The sequence below is a fragment of the Phalacrocorax aristotelis genome, chromosome 12, assembly GCF_949628215.1.
Source record: "Phalacrocorax aristotelis chromosome 12, bGulAri2.1, whole genome shotgun sequence".
NCBI lineage: Eukaryota > Metazoa > Chordata > Aves > Suliformes > Phalacrocoracidae > Phalacrocorax > Phalacrocorax aristotelis.
In genome coordinates, this window is record NC_134287.1 from 6,533,595 (window position 1) to 6,553,955 (window position 20,361).

The following is a 20,361-nucleotide window of genomic DNA, read 5'->3' on the forward strand; positions in this document are numbered from 1 at the left end:
GATAGAATTTGAACTGTATAGCCCACAAACAAAAAAAAACTTTTGAGGGAAGTGTAACATACATATTTCATTCAAGTGCTTCTTCAAAAACTGATTAGATCAGCATCCCTGAGTAAAAACGCAATACCTGTTGCCTTTACAACTGAGAGAAAGGAAGAGTTGGGGTTTTTTGCTCCTGAGGAAAGGAAGTGGAGAGGGAGGTGCTGAGCTCTTCTCCCTGGTATCCAGTGATAGGACTCATGGGAATGGTTCAAAGCTGCACCAGGGGAGGTTTAGTCTGGACATTAAGAAGCATATCTTTACCGAGAGGGTAGTCACACACTGCAACAGGCTTCCTACAGAGATGGTCGATGCCCCTAGCCTGTCACTGTTTAGGGGCATTTGGACAATGCCCCTAACAACATGCTTTACCTTGTTCAGCCTTGAATTGCTTAGACAGTTGGACTAGATGATCATTGTAGGGCTGTTCCAACTGAAATATTCTATTCTAAAACCTGCTCCAGTGGTCATCTAAGAAAGCTTAAGTCACTTGCAATGCATTTCCCAGGACACAAGATCCTTACCTTCAAAAGCACGTTCTCAGTTGTTCTTTGATGCTTTTTTGAAGTGCTGTAACTAAGGAGAACGATATGTGAGTGACAGCTATTTTGTCGTAATCCTGCTTGCCAGCCTTGTTGACTAAATCTCAAGAAACCTAATAAAATAACTCTATGACCATCTAATTCACAGTGAAAACTGGACTAGTGTTAAAATTTTATCTGGAGATTAGGAAGTAATCCATTCTGCCATCTACTTCTAAGTCAATCAGTTCCTGAGCCTTTCAAAATGAAGGTGGGATTCATGAATGTTCTCATACATCTGTGAAATGGCTCTATTTTCAGATGATGCAAATGGTAAAAATGAATTGTTTGTTACAGTTCCAGGGAATATAAAGTCTCCAGATCCAGCCTAGCAATGATCATGGATCTTTTAGTGACCTGAATATCCATGTAAACAGACAAAATTAATGAATAAGAAATTTTTTGATAACAAGTAATGTCAAGGAATAATTTTGCTGAGGTCTTCATGTTGCCTTTAAGGGTTCAGGCTTACACTTGAAAAGCATTTTCAAACATTCTAAAGAGGGAATGATGGAAATAAGCTGAAAGTGCAATAGAAAGTTAAGTTCTGCCAGTAACACCAGCATGATGATGGGCCCACCAAAGAGTGAACAGGTAACACCAGAAACTGACAGATAATTCTGCTAGGACTAAGGAAGACAACTTCATCCATAGCTGAGAAAGTATCAGTACTAACCAGAAGAGTTTATGTGGAAGAGGCTGGAGATAAACAACCGATCCAAAACATTTGTGCATCTTTAACATTAAGAATCATAGAATACCAGGCTGGAAAGGACCTCAGAGATCATCTGGTCCAACCTTTTTTGGGAACATCAAGGAGCCCAGAGTTTTATGACAATGTACAAGCACAACTGGAGAAAACAATGTCTTCTTTTCCATAGATTTTTGCTCATGATGGGAACTATTTGCAAGTTTATCCAACACAGCTCCTCAGGCTTCTAAAAGAGTAAACTTCAACTACCACAAGAACCAACTGTTTTAACACAGAACACCAAGCTCTTTTCACTCCCAATCTTTCCCTCACAAAAATCCTCAAATAAGCTGATCTGAAAAATGCTTTTGTACATCAGAGGATAATCTTCTTCAATCTTAAAGAAAATATGTATCTTAGCTTTAGTAATGCCTTCTTACAGGAACCTATAGCCAAGTGATGAAGAAACCTAAAATGCTACATACTGTCATTGAGCAGGTTACCCGCACAGTCATTTCTCTTCTGAAGACGTTTTTATGCCTAAGAGACAGACTATTCCTGATAAAAATAGAAGTCAGTCTGTGAAAAGTTTTGCCTCTAAATCTGAAACATAACTGTAAAAATACTGGCAATATGCTCAAAAAGCCAGTTAGAAAAGACCAGTAGGACAACTTTGCAAGCTCACCTTCAGAACAAAGCAACAAGCTGTAGGTATTTGGAGGTAACCAAATTAAGTTTTAAGATATTCTAGATATTAAAAAAAAAAGACTGCTGTAAAAAGAAAAATCCTGTTGGCCTCGTATTCTTCCCTTAGCTCATTGTGTAAAGCAACTAAAGGGTGATATTTGCTCGGTACTAAGTTCCTGAATGGAACCTCAATTGGGCCGATGATGTAAAACCAAGAGCAGGAGGATTCAATTTCCACTTCTATAGCACAGTAGAGGCACAGGTAACCAAATAAAAGTAATTTATTTTTGTCACTGAAGGAAAAGACAGCTTTAAATAACACTCAGAAGATAGAATGATTTAGACTACAGAAGGAGATAAGTTACCATTTGCTGAAGATAAGCCTTACTGCTGTTAGATAGAATTAGTCTCAAGAGAAGGCTACATGAAATTAAGGGAAACAGAATTTAAGAAAAAAGGCACTAGGTGTTTCAAAAGCCTTATTTCCCCCATCAGATAAAAACAAACCCAAAACCCCCCTAGGAGAACATGTAAAAAGTTTTATTTTTCCCTCCTGCACTGAGAGCTAAAGAAAGAATAGAACAGTAGAGATAGTCTCATAGCATTCAAAGCTACTGCTTTAAAAGACCAGGGAAGCGGCAAAGGCAAGACTTCCTTTATACGTTCTGCTGTTTTGATTTGGGAGAAAGAGGAAGGCTTTCATATTTAGAGAAGGACCAATAGCTGCGTCGTGATCAGCTATTGAGAAGTCTCGCAGCAATGAAGCATCAGCTTAGTTTTTTCTTCAGCAGGACCGATATATATATATATAACCTGAACCCTTCATATCTATTCCTTAGAGCAGTAGTTTTCATTTGGCATTTCAACCCATGCATTTACATGCATATAAATTATTTGTATGTATATGGTATATATCAATCCAACTGCCTTGTTACATTTAATAGGAATAAGCCATATCTTAACTATTTAGTTTAAAATATAATACATTTTAGCTTGTCTTTTCTATTTGCACTAGTTATACCACTTTGTGTAGAACTGTTTATTTTTAAGGTTGTTGAAACACTTCAACTTACTTTTTTAATAATATAAATCAACTATAACCCACTGAGAACTGCAGGTTGACAGCTGTCACATTCTCGCAAAGCGACAGGCAGTATTGAGCCTTTTCTGGTTCTGACTCTCTCCCAGGTGAGAGATCCCCATACCCCACACTCCTGACACAACAGCAAAAAGCAAGAACAAGTTCTAGATGAGAAGAGAGAGAGAAGTGTGAACTATACTTTCTTCCCACTCTCTATCCCATATTTCTACCTTCTCTTCATGGTAGTATTCAACTCTGCATCACTGTTTCAGGTCTTTTATTTCTGAAACGTTTTAATCCTGCTGCATACTGAGGTTTCTGAACTACTGCATTTTATCACCTCTAAATAATGGAAGAAGTCATTAAACAGAAGCATTATCCAGTCTGCTTTAGATATATATATAAAAAATAGGCAGACAAGACTGAAAATTCTCTGTTACAGAGGCTCACTAGAACAAGCAAAATTGAATAGCCACATTATTAAAAGATTATAAACGCAAGTTCACACATGGCAGACATTGGTCCTTCATCCCACTGAAAGCTCATATCTTAGAAATGTGGGGTTCTACATCAATGAACCTCTGTGTAAGACTCAATGGCAGTTTTGTGATGCAGACAAGTGGCTGTTTGAAACTGGTTTGAGACAGGCAATGTTTTTAACCTGAGGCAAACTTGTATTGTACTGATAGAAATAAAGCTATTAATGAACTCACCAATATTTCACTAATCCTTTTGGGCCTCCCGCTGGTCAAATTTCACAAGTCTAGCACTGTACTGGCCAGGGCAAGAAAATGAAATAGGAACCATTTTCATTAGGAAAAGGTTAAAGCTCTTCCTATTTACAGGGAATCAGGACTCAGTTTATACTGAAGATGAATTGTTTGATAAGCCCAGTACATAGTAAGTGGGCAAATTTTAAAAGAAGCCTCAAATCTGTATTTTTGCATCTGAGTCTCTTATTGTTCTTCTAGAAATGGAAAAAAAAATCACATTCTACCATGCTCTTGACAATAGCATACTAGTAAAACATTACAAAATTATACTCAAGATGTGTCATCTGACTTCTAGCTCAAGATCCAATGAGAACAAAAAAGTGGTCAGCATTTGCTATAGCAAATACAGACACACCTTCCAGCTTAGAGAAGCAAAAAGTGAGATCTTTCCATCAATTAACGCAAATAACAGCTTCAATCATCAGAAAGCTTTCCTTGAACACAGCCATATCACATACTTGCATATGCATTAAGAGTAAAAGCAAAAATGATACATGTACTCTATAGAAATTCACCTTTTCTTTGGAGTTACAATATGGATCTTAACTCTAAAGATTCTCTCCCGTTTCCCCCCCCCTCTTTGCAGCACCAATCCTTAACAGTGCAGTTACTAGGGCACAATGGTAATAGAAGTCTGTAAGGAGATAGCAAAGTTAGGGAAAAAAACCCAAACCAAAACACGCACTATGACAATGCTTACACCAGGAAGAGGAGGACATAACAGAACTACCCTATTAAACGCTGCTCCAACCACTTAGCAACACAGTCGTTTCAAGGTCTCTGGAGACCCTCAGAAATGGCAATCTTTCTTCCACCCCACAGGTTGGAACTGTGGCAGCACTATAGTAGTCACCAGTTGGAAAGCTCAGACACACTTCACTATTGGCACCAAAAGTCCGTTTCACAGCTACTTCCTTCTTAACATCTTTCTCTAAAAAAGTCTCTTCTACTCCTGACACTGAAGCTGACAACTCCCTGAAGGGCTAAGTTTTTACCTTGCTACTCTCAACAGTACCACTCTACAAATGGAGAGCAGGTTGGGAAACGATGCACAAGTCTAAACCAAACCACATGAAACCAATTATTTTTCAGTCCTGTGCATTGTCATTTGGATGAAGATTTAGATCTCTTGCTATGTGAAATTCCAATTAGAAACTGGAATTTTTAATAGCGTTGTTTCAGACACCAGGACAGTAATGCATTTCAGTTTGTTTCCTGTGTCTATTACCCTTGTGTGCTTGTGAGTGCCAGCTAAGTTTAGTAACTAATTAGACTGCAGTCACAATTCCATTAGAGGTCTGGATCAGTAATTCACCAAGCAGGAAACAAAACATCTCTTGTTGAAATAACTGTAGCTTTATTTGAGGGATTTTTTTTTTTTTTTAAAGAGTTTAAAGAGGAAGAAGTCATCCAGTAGCTATACAAACCTCATTGTATGCTTCCATTTTAGAAGCCACAAAATAGGTCATGCTCAAATCAAGCGAAACATCTGGCTGACATAAGTATTTTCAATCAGCTGAGCTTTGACACTGGAGTAACAGCTATCAAAGATCATCCTGAATAAAATTAGTAGTTCCAATACTTTTTTTTGCTTTATATTGAAATTGGACAGTTTCAATGCAAACACTACTTTCCATTGTTCTCAACAAAGCATACTAAGCAGCTGCAAAAACACTTCTTCAACAAAGAACTGAGTAAGGTCATTACCAAGAAAGGAGCAAACAGTAACACAGAAGATTTGATGCCCCTGTAAAAACAGCAGCTTATTGGTATAGTACAAAGAATCTTACAATACTGAGAAAGCACAAGGGCCTAAGGTTTCTTCAGAGATGTATATAATCCAGTGCTTTTTTGCTATTGCATAGTAGGAGGTTACAGCTAGGCATGAGGGGACAGACAAAAGTATCAATACCTTTGAAAAAGAGAAAAACTTGAAGCATTAACACCAAGAGGGAAACAGCTAGCTTGGAAAAATTACAGTATTATTAAACCCTTGTAAAAAGTACATAAGGATTAACCTTATGTAGGTTTTAGAAACTGCAAAAGCAAAAGCAAGCCGAGGTCAGCATGGAATCCCTGGCAGAATTTGATCTGGGACTAAAGTGCTTAAAATTCAACCAAACTCTACAAGCAGCAAGAGGTAAAGCTTTGAAAGTTCCACAAATACTCAGAATCCCATCACTGCCTGACAAAATGCACACAAATACCAAAGTAAAACAATACACCTCTGCCTCAACAAAGTCTTCCCAAATCCCTGTTTCACCTTGTCCCATCTCCTTGGTCTTTGAACCCCTTTCAGTGTATCTGCATAAGAGTTTACAATTCCTAGAGGAAGAGAAAGGGTTGGGGGAGAAAATGCAAGTTTGCCAGAGGAGCAAATAATTCCACAAATCTTAAGTGTTTCTGGTCAAGCCTTGGAGGCTTGTTAAAGGGCAAGGGATGGAGAATGTATTTATGTAAAAATCTTAAGCCCAGCTTCAGAAGTACAACAAAAAGAAAGAAACAAAATAGTCACCTTTGGGTGACTTTAGGACTAGGCTTCCCTCAACCACACCTGAATATAAAGACTACTACAGTTGCCAAGTTTACATGCAATACTGGTCACCTCCTAACCACCCCAGACAAAGACTGCCCAAAAACCAGCCTGCGGGTTGGGGTGGCGGGGGGGAAGAGCAAGCACAAAGTCACTAGAGCTCTGTCCACCTGTATTACTACATTAACAAAGCAGAGCAACAGGGAGAAATGTTGCATCTCTAACCTTCAAAGACTGTACTACATCATATTCTATAATACTACCCTTCCTGCCTTATCATTCTCATCTTACTTGTGAGCCTTGGAAGTGTGTGGTTACTACTTATCCTCCGCCCCCACCCACCTCCAAGGAAATATAGAGAACTATAAACATGACTATGAAAGGTATTAACTATGAAAAGTAAAAGGTACTTGTATTGAACTATAAAGAAACAGATTAATTTTTTTATACCTTGAATAGAACATGTTGCTAATTAAAGCATTTGAATTATCTAGGAATACATGCCAGAAAAAATACTGTATTAGAAAAAGGATATTAAGCAAGCAAGCACTCCTGCAGCATGCAATGAGATGGCTGACTTGGGAGGCTAATGAATTAGTATAAACAATTTAAATCTAATTTAATTTAACAACGTAGAGCATTTGTGCATTGCAAAGCAACAGACAGTCATTTGTTTCTTCATTAAATCAAAGATAAAATTGCTGATTACCCTTCCATGAATTATTTTATTGAAGAGGATGGCAAACAAATTTTATATTTAGTCATAAAAGTTCATGGTTAGTCCCAAAACAAGCAAATGTAACCAGTGAAGGATACCAGTGAACAAAACATAGACCAGCTGTGGTTTAGGGCAACACCTTATTCAGCCAAAATAGATTCTCACATTTGACCAGTTAGTGAACAAACGTTTATATAGAAAATCAATACAGTATTTTAAGTTTACTTTTTATTTCTGCAAAACATATCTAAACAGCACTATTTACAGTCTTTAAATGTGTTAAAATTATACATTGAGAATGCTGAGCATTTATTACTACCAGAAGTACTAAAATGATTAAACCCCACCCTGTTTTACAGATAAATTTATGAACTTGCCTCAAAAGTGTTACCGGTGATATCAAATTCTGGTGGAACAAAGGCACCCTCTGGATCATCTTTGAAAGCAGAAGGAAATATATCAGATTAGAAATTACTAGTCTTGCTTGTTTGAAAAAAACCAAACCAATGTGATGTAACAAATTTAATGATACACTCATAACTGATACAAAAACTATGTATATAGCAGTATTTTGGCTCACTCACATCTGATATACAAAGAACTTGTTATCCATCTTTCTAGTACTGTAAGTAACATAAGGTGCTAATTTCAAACTTTCTGCAAGAAGATACCTTACTTTTCCTACTAAGAAACAAAGCAGATGAAACATCCCCAAAGAAATACATTTACCATACCTAACTACTACTTACCTTCAGACATTTATGTTTGGCCCTAGGCTGGTGTGGCTCAGCTGGGGCTTGCAGGTTTGATTTGATTAATGGGACATTTCCAGTCACTATTTTCCACTGCAGGCCTGGGGGATAAGGGTTCAAGCCGCAAAAACATCCTGAACAGCTAATTGCCTCTTCATCTACAGGCCAGCTTAGAACCTTCACCTTTCTGCTTAGTTTGTTTTAAGTATGGTAAAAGAGTTGAGGAAGCACATTCCCTGCCCATGCACTGCTTAGTGAGGACGGAGCTACTGCAGCAGCCACTGAGCAAAGAGGTGGAAGGAAGAAAGCAACACCTTAAGAGACCAATGTTGTTGCTGCTGCATCCAAGCATGCATGTAGTACCAAACTGTACTGATGTCACATGAACCCAGAGAAGAATGCCAGCTGATTAAAAAAGTGCTGGTCTAAAAACCAGCTTTTCACATACATATTCAATTCACCTAGTCAATCCTTCTGTGAAGCCAATGGATGACTGAGATGATTTACAAGAAAAGACTATAACTTTTCCTTCTCAACAGGGAGGGAAAAAACCTATGCTCACAGGCATAGCATACTTATCACAGCTTTAGCTCTAATAGAACTTTTGTGCCTGTACTTTAGAAGTCAAACGCAAAGCTCTTTTATTGTGAAGATACTAAACTCTCATGGTAGAGAGGACCTTTTTTTACATATTCATATACTTCAACTACCTGGCATGGCTGACTATCCAGATGCCACTTAACTGCTTTACAGTTCCTTATGATGTTCCCAATTCTACTTTCCCACTGAATAAGAGGGGTATGCAACTAACTCTGCATTCCCCCCACACCACACTTTTCCCTGATATTGGCAGGGGGCAGAAGGGGAAGGGAGCTAATGGGCAGATGTTTTGTCCCTCTTCTCCTTCACCCCCAGATTACTGCTCCTTTTCATCTCCCCAGTACCTTTCCCCCTTCTTTTGATAGGACACTTTAAAGGCTGTACAAGCTTACAATTTTTATCACTGGTAAAGCTCGCTGAATTCTTTTAATATAATGTTTACAATGGAAATTTGTCTGATTTGAAGAGACAAGAAGGTATCAGAGCCCTTGGCAGAACATCCCATTGAATGTTTATCACTAGCACCACAGAACCTGCAGGAAGCAGAACTCGCTGCTAAAGTGGAGGCGACAGGCTGTTCATTTTCTCTCATTGGCAAGCAAATCCAGAGGTTATGATTTTCTTCTGGAAGAATAAATCCATAAGTAACAACTACAGGGAAGCAAAGAGGACAACCTTCCCAAGTGGCTATCTAACAAACTACATTTTAAACAATCAGTAACAAGATCTGAGGTAAAGGGGAGGAGTCAAAGACACATTGGAGTGCATGTGGGGGAAATAGAATATATACATAACTTTTTGTATTCCTAGGAAAAATGCAACTTTCTTTCAGGAGAACTAATGAAAAGTCTCTTCCTCAGAGACTAAGATGACTTCAGGGAACAATATCATCGTACATTCACTTTGCACAGGAATTTGTTATCCCACGTTTTAAGCATTTGGATACTGCAAATTCCTGGATCAATTGTTTGCCAGCTACTCAATTAGGCTAAAACATCTGAGAAGAAATTGATTTTTTTCTTCTTTCCCAGCTGCAAGCAAAGATCTTAGTTGAGGGGCATTTTTCATCCACTAGATTTATTCTCTGCAACAAGTCTTACATATACCCTTACAAATACAAAGCCAGCTTTTTTTCCTCCTCTTTTTAATTTCAAGTTATTACAAGATCCTTAAAATAAAGGGAATTGATTGCACATTACTCTATTAACACAGAACTAAAAGTCGACTCACTCTGAGTAATTTAGTCACAAAACAAACACCACAACAATTATGAAGATATTTTCATCTTTATGAATTACATTTTATGATGTTATGTGCTTATTTAAAATACTATCTTTAATTCTAAAGAAGGCAACAAATATTCATTTGTTGCAAAGCTTCCTTACCCCATTCTTTCTAAATACTGTGACCTAGACTTTAACTAAAAGAACAAACACTTATTCTGACACAGATTTGAAAATAAATTAGGTTAGAGAAAACATAACAAAATTGTTAATAGTGTTTATATGGGCTAGAATGGTTCTAGTCACAAGCTGACATGATTTTAAGGACTATAGAATAACAGCTGGGTGTCCTTTTTGTTTGTTTTGTCTTATAATACCCCTAACAGGTGCAAGACAGAGACTCTTGAGATGGTCATATGAAAAAGGAACAGCAACAATAACATGCTTTTTTGTCTGTGCTCAAATCAGAACTGATTTTTAAGCTAAGCATCCTCCCATTCACCTGCTACAATACATGAAGATCTTCCATGTTACCACATACTGGTTTTAGCATATTAAAATTCATTTCTCAGTCACCACACTTGCCAAGTCTAAAAATCATGACTTTAAAAATTCCTTTATTCAGGAGCGAGAGTTTTTCTTTCTAGCAGTGAATATGCACTAGAATTGCTCCATTCTCTATGGCCACGATCATCAAGCTACACTGAATGTCAAACTTCTCTCAAAATAGAACATATCCATGAAATAAGAACTGGAAGAGACCAAGAACGTGCTTTACATAGGTAGAGACTTGTGCACACACAGATATGCAAATACATAACCTACAGTGTTTAAAATGGAGAGAAATTACATTCCCCTAGATAAGTCTTAAAATAACTAGGAAGAATCTTCTAAGCAAACTCACAAAAAGCCTTTATTCATCAATCACAAAACTGAGCATGTAGTTTCATATGGACCTATACTCACCCATTCCTAAAAAAGTTTGTCTTCTCTATTTTAATTACAAGGCTTAAGAATAGAATATAATGCTTTACTACAGTCTCTCACTATGAGCTTCCTTAGTTCTAAAACAAATGGCCTGGAAACACAAATACTTACCACTGAGTTGTTCCATGAAGCATACGTTGCCGTTGGTGTTAAAAGCCAAAGTGTCAGGAGTGATGCAGAGTGTCTGGAAGATTGCAGAATGGGCAATGCTCTTCAGAGAATGGCAACACTCCAGGCAAACTGCCCAAATATCTTGCTCAGTAAGACAGCTATCCCGCAGTGACAAAATATCAGCAAGGGACACATTCTCCTGCCAAGATATGAATTCATAAATTACCCTGATTTCATGACACTACTTTGTGTATCACAGATTACATTCGACACGATTGGCTGCAAGTAATGTTTCCAGCAAGTTCTCAGACTTTCTAGGACACTGATTAACACCCCAAGAAACACCAAGTGCATGACTTTGCTCTTAACACAGAGAGTCTCTTAAGAAGCACAGTTAATCTGAACAAAGGTATCACAGTATGTTAACATCAAAAAAAGACTTACTATGGGAGCTATGTAAGTTACATAAACACTGCATCAAAGTTAGGGAAACAGACCATTTGGAGGTAACAGCAGAGAGACTAAGTTAAAACATTTTGTTTAACCCATGTCTCCCTTAAGCTCTCCCAGGTGCCTTTAGATAAACTACTTAAAAATTCTCTTCACAGCAGTTTTCCCTACCATCTGTGATCTGGGAAAAAGTACCCTCTAAATTAGCCTGTCTTAAGAATAATGCTGCTGTGAAGTTTGGTGGTGTAGCCCATTTAATAAACACTCAGAAGCCAAGCAAGCCATAGGAAAAGTGTTCTTATACTTTGACTTAAAACCAAACACTTTGGTCATCCTAGGTCTTCCCATCACACCCAGAGCTCTTAGTGATCAAAATAGTTTATGTACTTAATTTCTAAATTACTATCCTAAACTATAAGTCAACTTCCTTTGACTCTGTCATCACAGTAACGCTATGAAGAGTCCAGTTCCAAAGAAATGTGGCTCTAATGCAGCTTTTCTGGTCAAGATGTTCAGAAACAGTGCTTTGTTCAAAGCCGCAAGCCTTTTTATGTATGCTTTTAGAATACAAAACTAATACATTACCCATAGCTACAGAAGGAAAAAGTTTTCATTAATTCAATGGCATGACAGAAAACGTACAAACACCACTTCTGTCTGGATGGAAAAAGCAGCTAACAGAAAACTGGAAGTATCTACAGAAGTCATTTGCATCAAAGCTATACCACTATTAATTACACATAATATTTTCTCATTTATATGTAATAATTAAGGCTAAAGACTATATTTCTGAATGATATTAAATATCCCTTGAGTTGAAGATTTAGCTGCACATTACTTAGAATATAGAAAAAAGAAAGCACCTCAGTGTCAGAAAAGCAGAATGTGAGTTATCTTAAAGCTCAGAAAACTGTAGTGGGTTAAACTTTGAATCCCTTGGAAAAGACAGTTATAACTTTGTGGACCTCAGTACTGGAGAACATCAGTGATATTTGGATTACCATTTACAGAAGGGTTAATGGTTTACTAACATGTTTTTCAGAGAATTAAGTATTGTACTCATAATATCCTTCAGACATGGACCAATCTTTAGTCTAAAAATTTATTTTGCTTTTTGGTCTAAAGTATAATGCTTAATAAATACGACAAAACCAGGAAGGAAATAAAATGCGCTCACTATTATTTGGGAAACTTAACTTCTATCTTCAACATTCTAGTTGTCATCAGCATAGAGATGGATTAATTTACTAATGGCAGCATTACTACAGTGCCTTCTAGCACTAATCATGGACCCCGGCCTCATTGAGTTCAGTCCCACACAATAATGAACAGTGAAAATCCTTACAGTTCAGGTACATGAGACAAAGATCTCATTTTCTCTGTGCTGTGCTCAGCACCATATGCATAACACTGCCATCAGATTTTGAGGGTGGATGAGGAAGTTTTGCATATCTTTACAGGGAACTTCTTCCAAGCATAAAGGGTGGCACAGAGGTTCCTGTATCTGAAAACATAAACATATGACAAGGAGCTAGACCACAAACCATTAGGCTTTGAAGCTGACCAAACTAATAGGTAGGATGAGGATAGGCTTGGAAAGAGTAACTTGTTACGTCTATGGCCACCCAAAAAAAGTTTAAGAAAAAAAGAAAAAGAAGTTCTATGGCCAAAGCAATGAACAAGTAATTATTTTTATTTTTAACTCTCCCTAGGATCATCCAGCCAGGTGACATGATGGCATTTGCCAAAACTCCAAAACAAGAATATTTCACTCATCAAGATGCAAAATTACGAGTTTCATCTGTGCATATGGACAAGAAAGGCTCAATTTAGAGATTACGTGAAATAAGTAAAACCTGCAACCTTTAAGACAGCCTCAACATCAAATTCCAGTCACAGTCAGGACTCGATAGAATTTCTTTTGAGTCAAGCTTTCAAGTTGAGCTCTACAGTAGATATTACTTGTCAGTAGCTATATCTACAGTTTAAGCCTACAAAACCATCTTTGTCTTGTGGTTATTTGGGGAGTAAACAAAAGACGATGATGATCTCAGACAGACTTACCTTCCTTCCAGAGGAAGGGAAAGTTAAGCAATACAGAAAAAAGACAAAAGAAAAAGGAAAAAGAAAAAAGGGCTTATGAATGTTCAGTGACTTCCATCAGCAATGGATGGCTAGGTGAAGATAAAAAAAAACAAAGCAACCGCCACCATGCAGCAAGCCTTCCTCTTTCCAGTGCTCCAGGACGTGAAGTGATTTACTTCACAGAAACCAGGTATTTCTTAAATGATGACACTCTCTTGCCCATAGTTGTTAAAGCTGGTATTGCGGCAAAGCAAGGCCTTTGTAGAGCACAAACCATTGAAAACACTGAGACATGCATTTGATTAGTTTGCATCCCCAAAGCGATACGGAAACAAAGCTTTCACTGTGGGGAGAAAAAAAAAAATCCTTTTAAGAATAACACAGGAGTTTCTGGCAAGCTGAAACTTCTGGCAAGCCACCACTTCAGTACTTTGGACCACTGAAAGTTGGTTCACTTGAATTACAGGAAAACTTGAGTGCATTATGTAACAGACGCCAATGACTTTTCCCTCTCATCTTATTATCAGTACAAGAGACTTGTAAAAGCAATTACTGTTTAATAACTACAAAAAGTGAACTGGCCAGACAACCATGCATTAATAATTCACTTTAGTTCTCAGTTTTCCCTTGTATTTTCTTCAGAACATGTGAAACAGTTCAGCAGCATATGTAATTAAGCAGAGAAAGAGAGAGCAGGAAGAGAAAACACATTAATTTGCCACACACAACTTCTGATAAAATTTGAAATTAAATATTAAGGACTGCAAGATGAAGAGAGTCCCAGTATAGAAAAGCCTTTGCTATACACTCAGTATTTCCTACTCTTCAGCTCAGGCAGCTTCTTGCTACACATATTGGCTTTTGTAAACTGCATACATCAGACACCAGCCTCATTCCTTACATTATGTACAGTGATGAGAAGCAGAGGCTCCACTAAGTGACTAAGCAGCTGTGAGTTGGGTACATCAGCATTCGCAGCTCGGGCACCTAAGTCTGTCTGCCAAGATAATTCACACAAACTTCAAAACAATCTATTCCAGAGTCATAGAAAATGTGGCAAACACCATTCATTAAACTCACCACATTTGAGGAAAAACCCCAGGCTGCCTGCATAAGCTCACTGAATAATTTTCGAAGCAGCCCTTTTTTATTAACTTTTCTAATCACCAGGTGATGGTCATGCTTGTTCTGTCAAGAAGAATATTGAAAATATTCATGTGCCTGGAATAACTAAATAGAAGGGACTGGTAGGAATCTACAATTAAAGTATATATTGAGCAGGTGAGAGACATGGGGTCTGGTCTTTCTCACATCAAAGAGTTGGCCCTCAGCCTTCTTCTCCCATCCTGAAGAAATACTTAAACTAATGTGTAAAAAGGAGGGCAGTATTACCTTCCTTCTGTGATTTGCATGGCCCAGTCTGAGCAGGCCTACTACACTGAATGCTACAGATGATGGGAGGAAGAGGCAAACTGCTGAGCCATTAGACGGCTTATGAAAGCTGGAAGGGACTTTTCATTTTCAAACACACTTTTAAATCCTGATTCATGACAGAGCAAATAAGAAAGCTTGCAAGATCTGGTTTGTGGAACAAGTGGCTCACAGGCTTCACCAAACTTTTACTCAATAAAATGAAAAAACCAAAAAGTTTTGCCCAAACATTCACTGGGGGTAAGGAACACACCTCATGTGGGAAGATACAAAGAAAGATGAGCAAGAACCATAAAAAGCAAATGCAAAACAACATACAAATCCAGACAATACTCCAACAGAACTAGGTTTACTTACAGGTTACTTGGCAAAACAATTGAACAGATTTAACAGTTTGGTGTGGAGCTTTTTTATTCCCAGTGACAAGGCCTTTTACACAGAGCAGCAAGGAGTGGCTGTACAAAAACCTGGCCAGTGGCTACTGGAAACACTTTTGCCCAAGTAAGAAATCTGCCTTTATCAGGTGCAACAAGGACACGTACTTCCTGACTGCAGCATCAACCCACGGCTGCGACAGGAGTTACGAGACACCCCACGCTCGAGGGCCGTGACTTCGCTGTTGCGTGAAGGTGCACGGGGATGGACTAAGCCCACCTTGGCCGCTGGCATCACCGGGTAGAAGACGATGAACCCGCGGTGAACACACGGAAAGCGAACGGTTGTGTGGACGCGGCCTGGCGGCTCCCGGCAGGTCGGGCGAGCCCCCGGGCTGCAGCCGCCCCCGGCCCCGGCGCGGCGGGCGGGCGGGCTGCCCTCACGGCGCGGGCGGAGAGAGGCGCCGGGGAGCGGAGGCCGCCCCACCACAGGTGAGCGCAAGGGCGGCGGCTCCGTGCCCGCACCTGCCTCACTCACCTCATCCTCCAGCAGCGTCGGCAGAGGCTCGAAGTCGTAGCAGTTCACCACCACCACCTCCTCCTCCTCCTCCTCCTCCTCCTCATAAAACACGTCCTCTGCAGCGCCAACAGCCTCCATTCCGCCCGGCGAGGGAGCGGAGGCTTCACCTCCGCAGCCTCCCTTCGCACCCGGAGCACGGCCCTCGGCCCCCGCCGCGGCTCATCCCCACACCCGCCTGCGGGCTGCCCCCAGCGACGACCCCTACGGCGCCAGGCCCACCCGCCCCGCTTTAACCCCTTCTCCTCCCGGCGGGGCCCGGCCGCAGGGCGTTCCCTCCCTCTCCCGCCGCCGCCCGCTTAAACCCTCGGCTGGGGCAGCGCTGCCATGGCAACGCGGCCCGCCGCCGCCTCGCCCGCCCGGCGCGGCCTCACTGCGGCGGCTCCCGCCCTCCTGCGGCGGCGCCCGCCCCCGCCCCCGCCTCGCCGCGGCCTCCCCGGGAATCACCGGCGGCGAATGCCTGTGTGTGCCGCGCGCCCCCTCCTCCCCGCCTGACGGTGAACTCCCGGCAAGAAGGCGGTGGCGGGGTGGTGGGCCCTGAGGGGCGCCCCCGCCGCGGTGCCGGCTGCGGCCGCCGGGGCCCGGCCCCGGCCCGGCTGCGCTCTCCGGGCGAACGGGGGCGGCGGGCGGGAGGGCTCGGCCCGGGCGGCGGCGTTGCCTGGCGCCCGAGGTGCGGGCAGTCGGTACGGCCGGACGGCTGCGGACCCCCGCGCCGCCTGCCCCTGCCCCCCGGCCGCGCTTTATCGCCGCGCCTCGGCGAGTCGCTGGGTTTACTGGATAAACCCCAGCCTTTAAAATGAGGCAGGCGACCAAGTGTTTGCATGAACACGGCCATAACTCCTGACGCAGTTCATAACGAGCACAGACAAAAGGAATCTGACATGATCAAATTTCTTTTCATGAGCCGTAGCCCATTTTTGCTCTCCACAGTGCTTAGCGTGCCTAAACTAACTTCATTAAGACTCCCTTTGAAATTGGAGGTTCGGGATCAAGGATACCTTCAAGAGTGCCACCCGCATAGGCACGCCGTTTTGTTTCAAGTAAAACCCATGGGGAACCGCAGATTGCGTTCTGTGACCAGGCCATAGCTGTCCCCCTTCTGCCAGGGAAGGGGGTCGGCATTCGGTACCGGGCAGGGAACTGCGCGCCCTGCACGAACCCCCGATATAGCTTTAAGCATGCAAAATCTTACATCTTCTTTGCAACCAGCCTAGTGGATGGAGAGGATAGACTGTTTTCTCCTGTAATTAAATTTCACAGCTACAGGTACTTGGAAAATAATAGTCCCATTTTCATTATTCTGCTTTCCTGTATTCCTAATTCTCTGTCAAAATGGCGTATGTTAATGAATTAACCTGTGCACCGTACATCAGGCAAAGCAAAGAGTTTTGTATTCTATTTTGCATGAAGTACTCTTTGGAAAAGATTAATACTCTATTAAAATATACATTAACAAACACTGTGAAGCAAACAAAGATACTTTGATTAACTGCCCCATAAAAGTAATCCTGCAGCAGTTGAAAGATTTCTCCCAATTAAACATTAATTGAATACATTCCACAGTTATGGCATGCTACTGAGAAAAAACCTGAAGTCAGGCAGATTGGAATCTTTCATAAATATGCTGTCTTCTTACTAACATTTTTGAACTAAATTGATGTGAAAAAAGTGTTTTTCATGATTACAAATGTTTCTAATCTATGTATACTTATAATTGGGTAACTCAGGCTTTTAGTCGTGAATGCCTGGTGCTTCTGAATCTAAAGCCCAACGTGACTCCAATAACAGCACTATTTTACTTATAAAGTATTTCTTAATATGTATTTCACCAGCATATTTGGCAAAATGTTTTCCTTAGGCAGCAAGAACAACCCTAAATTCTGGACCCTCGTGGGCTGGACTCGTAACTGCATTGTAAAGAAAAAGAGAAAAATTACTCTGGTGTGTAAATTAGGTCTAAGATCTACACTCATCCATAAATACATCTTAGATAAGCACTCCATTGCAATCACCACGTTAGCATTTATAAATATTTTGGTAAGACGATAGTTTAAGTCAAACCTATGGGCGTTGCACAGAAATTCACATGCTAGTTTTGAAAGGATCAATATTTTTTGTTGAATAAGAGAAATTCACTTGCTAAAAGCAATTAGAAATTGAGTGATAGGGCACTTCCCTGTAAGGTTAGCAGACTAGTTCAGACACCTACCCTGCCTTTTTTGGACCTTGAATCTAGGCTTGGGTAGATTTTGCCAGAGTAAGTGACGAACTGACCGTATCAAAGTGATTTGAGATGCTTGAGACCTATCTCCCAGTTGCTCTGGTTAACTTACTTGCTCTACTGAAGGACTATTTACACCAAGTGGAATATGTACAAAGTGAAAAACAAAACGAAATAAACACAGAGGGAGCAAAAGAGACTGTACTCCAAGTTACAAAATACAGCAGCACAGCATTCCTCTGTAAATGAAAACTTGTAGGGGTCTTCACCTTATCACAAGTGCCTTGATAGGCAGGAGAGAACAGTCACTGGAACTGGTATGGTTTCGTAGACTTTTCCAGAAAGATTGCTCTACTAAGCCTCTGGTATCACCAGTAATTCTGTTGTTTTGTTTTCCTTGTTGGTCTTACGTTTGAGGCAACTGTCATTGTAAAGGCATTGAAAAGGCATTATAACTTGGTTGATACACTCATGAAACAATCCTCACAGTAGACTATTTGCTCTTATTAACATCTGCCATTAATCATGGCTTGTGGGAATTGTTGGAGGACATGCAACGCTACACAGTTCAGCATTTAAAAAAAGCCCACACATAGATGAAGCTGACAGTTTCTCTGCAGTTGTGTTTTCTGTTCTTTTCCACAATATTGCTTAAGCAAGTTGAAGTTCTTAAGAGGTATTTATAGGGTATCGGTTGGCATTTTCTGGAAGACATTTTGATGTATATGTGAGTGTCTCTGGAAATTATCTTCTGAGTCTGAGGTTGGCCGAACAAGTAAGTGAATGTCATATTAAAACCAGAAATACACAGAAGAGCAATCAGGTTCTCAAAGGTGAGGGTTGTCAAAAGGCAGAAATAGAAACATTATTTTGCACTAGTAATACTCCATAGCTTGAAAAGAAATAAGAAATGTTAGCCTAGATTAAAGGAACAATCTGTGACTGAAATTGGTTTGGTAGAGGATGGTTGAAACAGGTTTGATTATGGAAGTACCGGGCAGAGGTTTCATTTCCCTGTGATCAGATTTTGACTATGAACTGAGATCTTTTTAGTAACAATTACACCAGAAATCACAATTATTAGAGATTTTGACTTCTTCAGTGTAGATTAGAGATGAAAAACTACTAAATAAAGGTAAGCTCCAGGTATGGTGTAGGTATTATACATGAGAAACCTCTTGACCAAAAAGTCATTGAATTGACGTGGAGTTTTGTGTCTTAGACTTGATGCATGATCACAGACAATACAGAGGGACTGGACCAAATACATCTGATTTCAGTCTTCTTACAGTTTTAGCATGCTCTCTTTAAGCTGTATCTAATTTGTCGTAAAAGCAGCAGAGTTGGGGCAGTTTGTAATTTTCACATAAGCAGTGTTTGCAGCAGAATAGCTGACTTCATTTGTGTCTGGCAGTAGTCAATAGCAGATGTCTAGAAAACAGTGTAGGAACAAGGTAGCGACGCATTATGCTTTTCCAGTACAGTCTCACAGCCTCCAGAGAGTCACAGTTCAGACATTCCCTAAGGCAGTGGTAGTGTCTATTGGTTTAAGAGACACTGGAATAGTTTTCTTTAATGAATTCATCCATTCACTTTTTGAGTCTGAATAGTTTTACTATCCACCATGTCCTACTGCAAAACTCCTCAGCTGACCCACACATTGTAAAAAGTAAACTCTTTGTTTCATTTGAGGCCCCTAATTTCTTGTGTTTGAGAAGGTGGTGGATAGATGCCCTATTTATCATCTTCCTATTGTTTATGATTTATAGAGTTGTTGTATCTCCCCTAGTTCATCTTTTCAGGTTGAAAGGTCCTGGTCATTCGCAGAATAGAAGTTATTCCATGACTTCCATTGTGCTGTGCCACTTCACAGTACTTTTTCTAATTGCGTCACTATGTAATTAAAAATTGTGAAAGAGAAGGTTGGAACCTGAATGAATGAATGCATGAATGAATGAGTGAATGAATGAAAGGAAAAGAAGGAAGGAATTGGTAGACTCTCAAGAGATTTTTGAAAATAGTATATTAATGACCTGCAAACTTAAAGGAAGTACTTCTCTTAACTGTGATTTACTGATTTAGTTATAAGCTTCATGCCTTTTATTTCCAGATGTCTGGATTCATGGGATATTGTAAAAAGAGAAATCAGTGGGCGCTAGTCACAGAGAGTACATTCATGGGAACCCAGGGAGTGGCTGCCCACACCTCTGTCTCTGCAACATAAACTAAATACAAGCTACAGGAGAAGGAAATTGTGTAGGGTACTGCTGTTATGCCACTTCTTGCCACCAGAGATGTCTGTCTTGTTCTTTTGTGGGTTTTTCCTTTTCATTATAGCACTTTGGTTATTCTTTTTAATAGATTAAATAATCATAATTGACTATTAAAATTTTGGAGTACCAGCCTTGTAGATGAAAGGTACACTTTTGTTACACTGTAATTAGACT

General features: G+C 40.1%; 1 protein-coding gene across 1 annotated transcript in view; it reads right to left on the minus strand.

Moving 5' to 3' along the window:
- KNDC1 (kinase non-catalytic C-lobe domain containing 1) overlaps positions 1–15,922 on the minus strand; it is a 66,407-nt gene extending 50,485 nt beyond the window's left edge. The window contains exons 1-3 of the mRNA XM_075107400.1: positions 15,655–15,922; positions 10,777–10,975; positions 7,481–7,539 (exon numbers count right to left, since the gene is read on the minus strand). Of these exons, the coding sequence (XP_074963501.1) occupies positions 7,481–7,539; positions 10,777–10,975; positions 15,655–15,774 (378 nt within the window). The 5' untranslated portion in view covers positions 15,775–15,922. The remainder of the gene's footprint in view (positions 1–7,480; positions 7,540–10,776; positions 10,976–15,654) is intronic.
- Between the last annotated feature and the right edge of the window lie 4,439 nt (positions 15,923–20,361).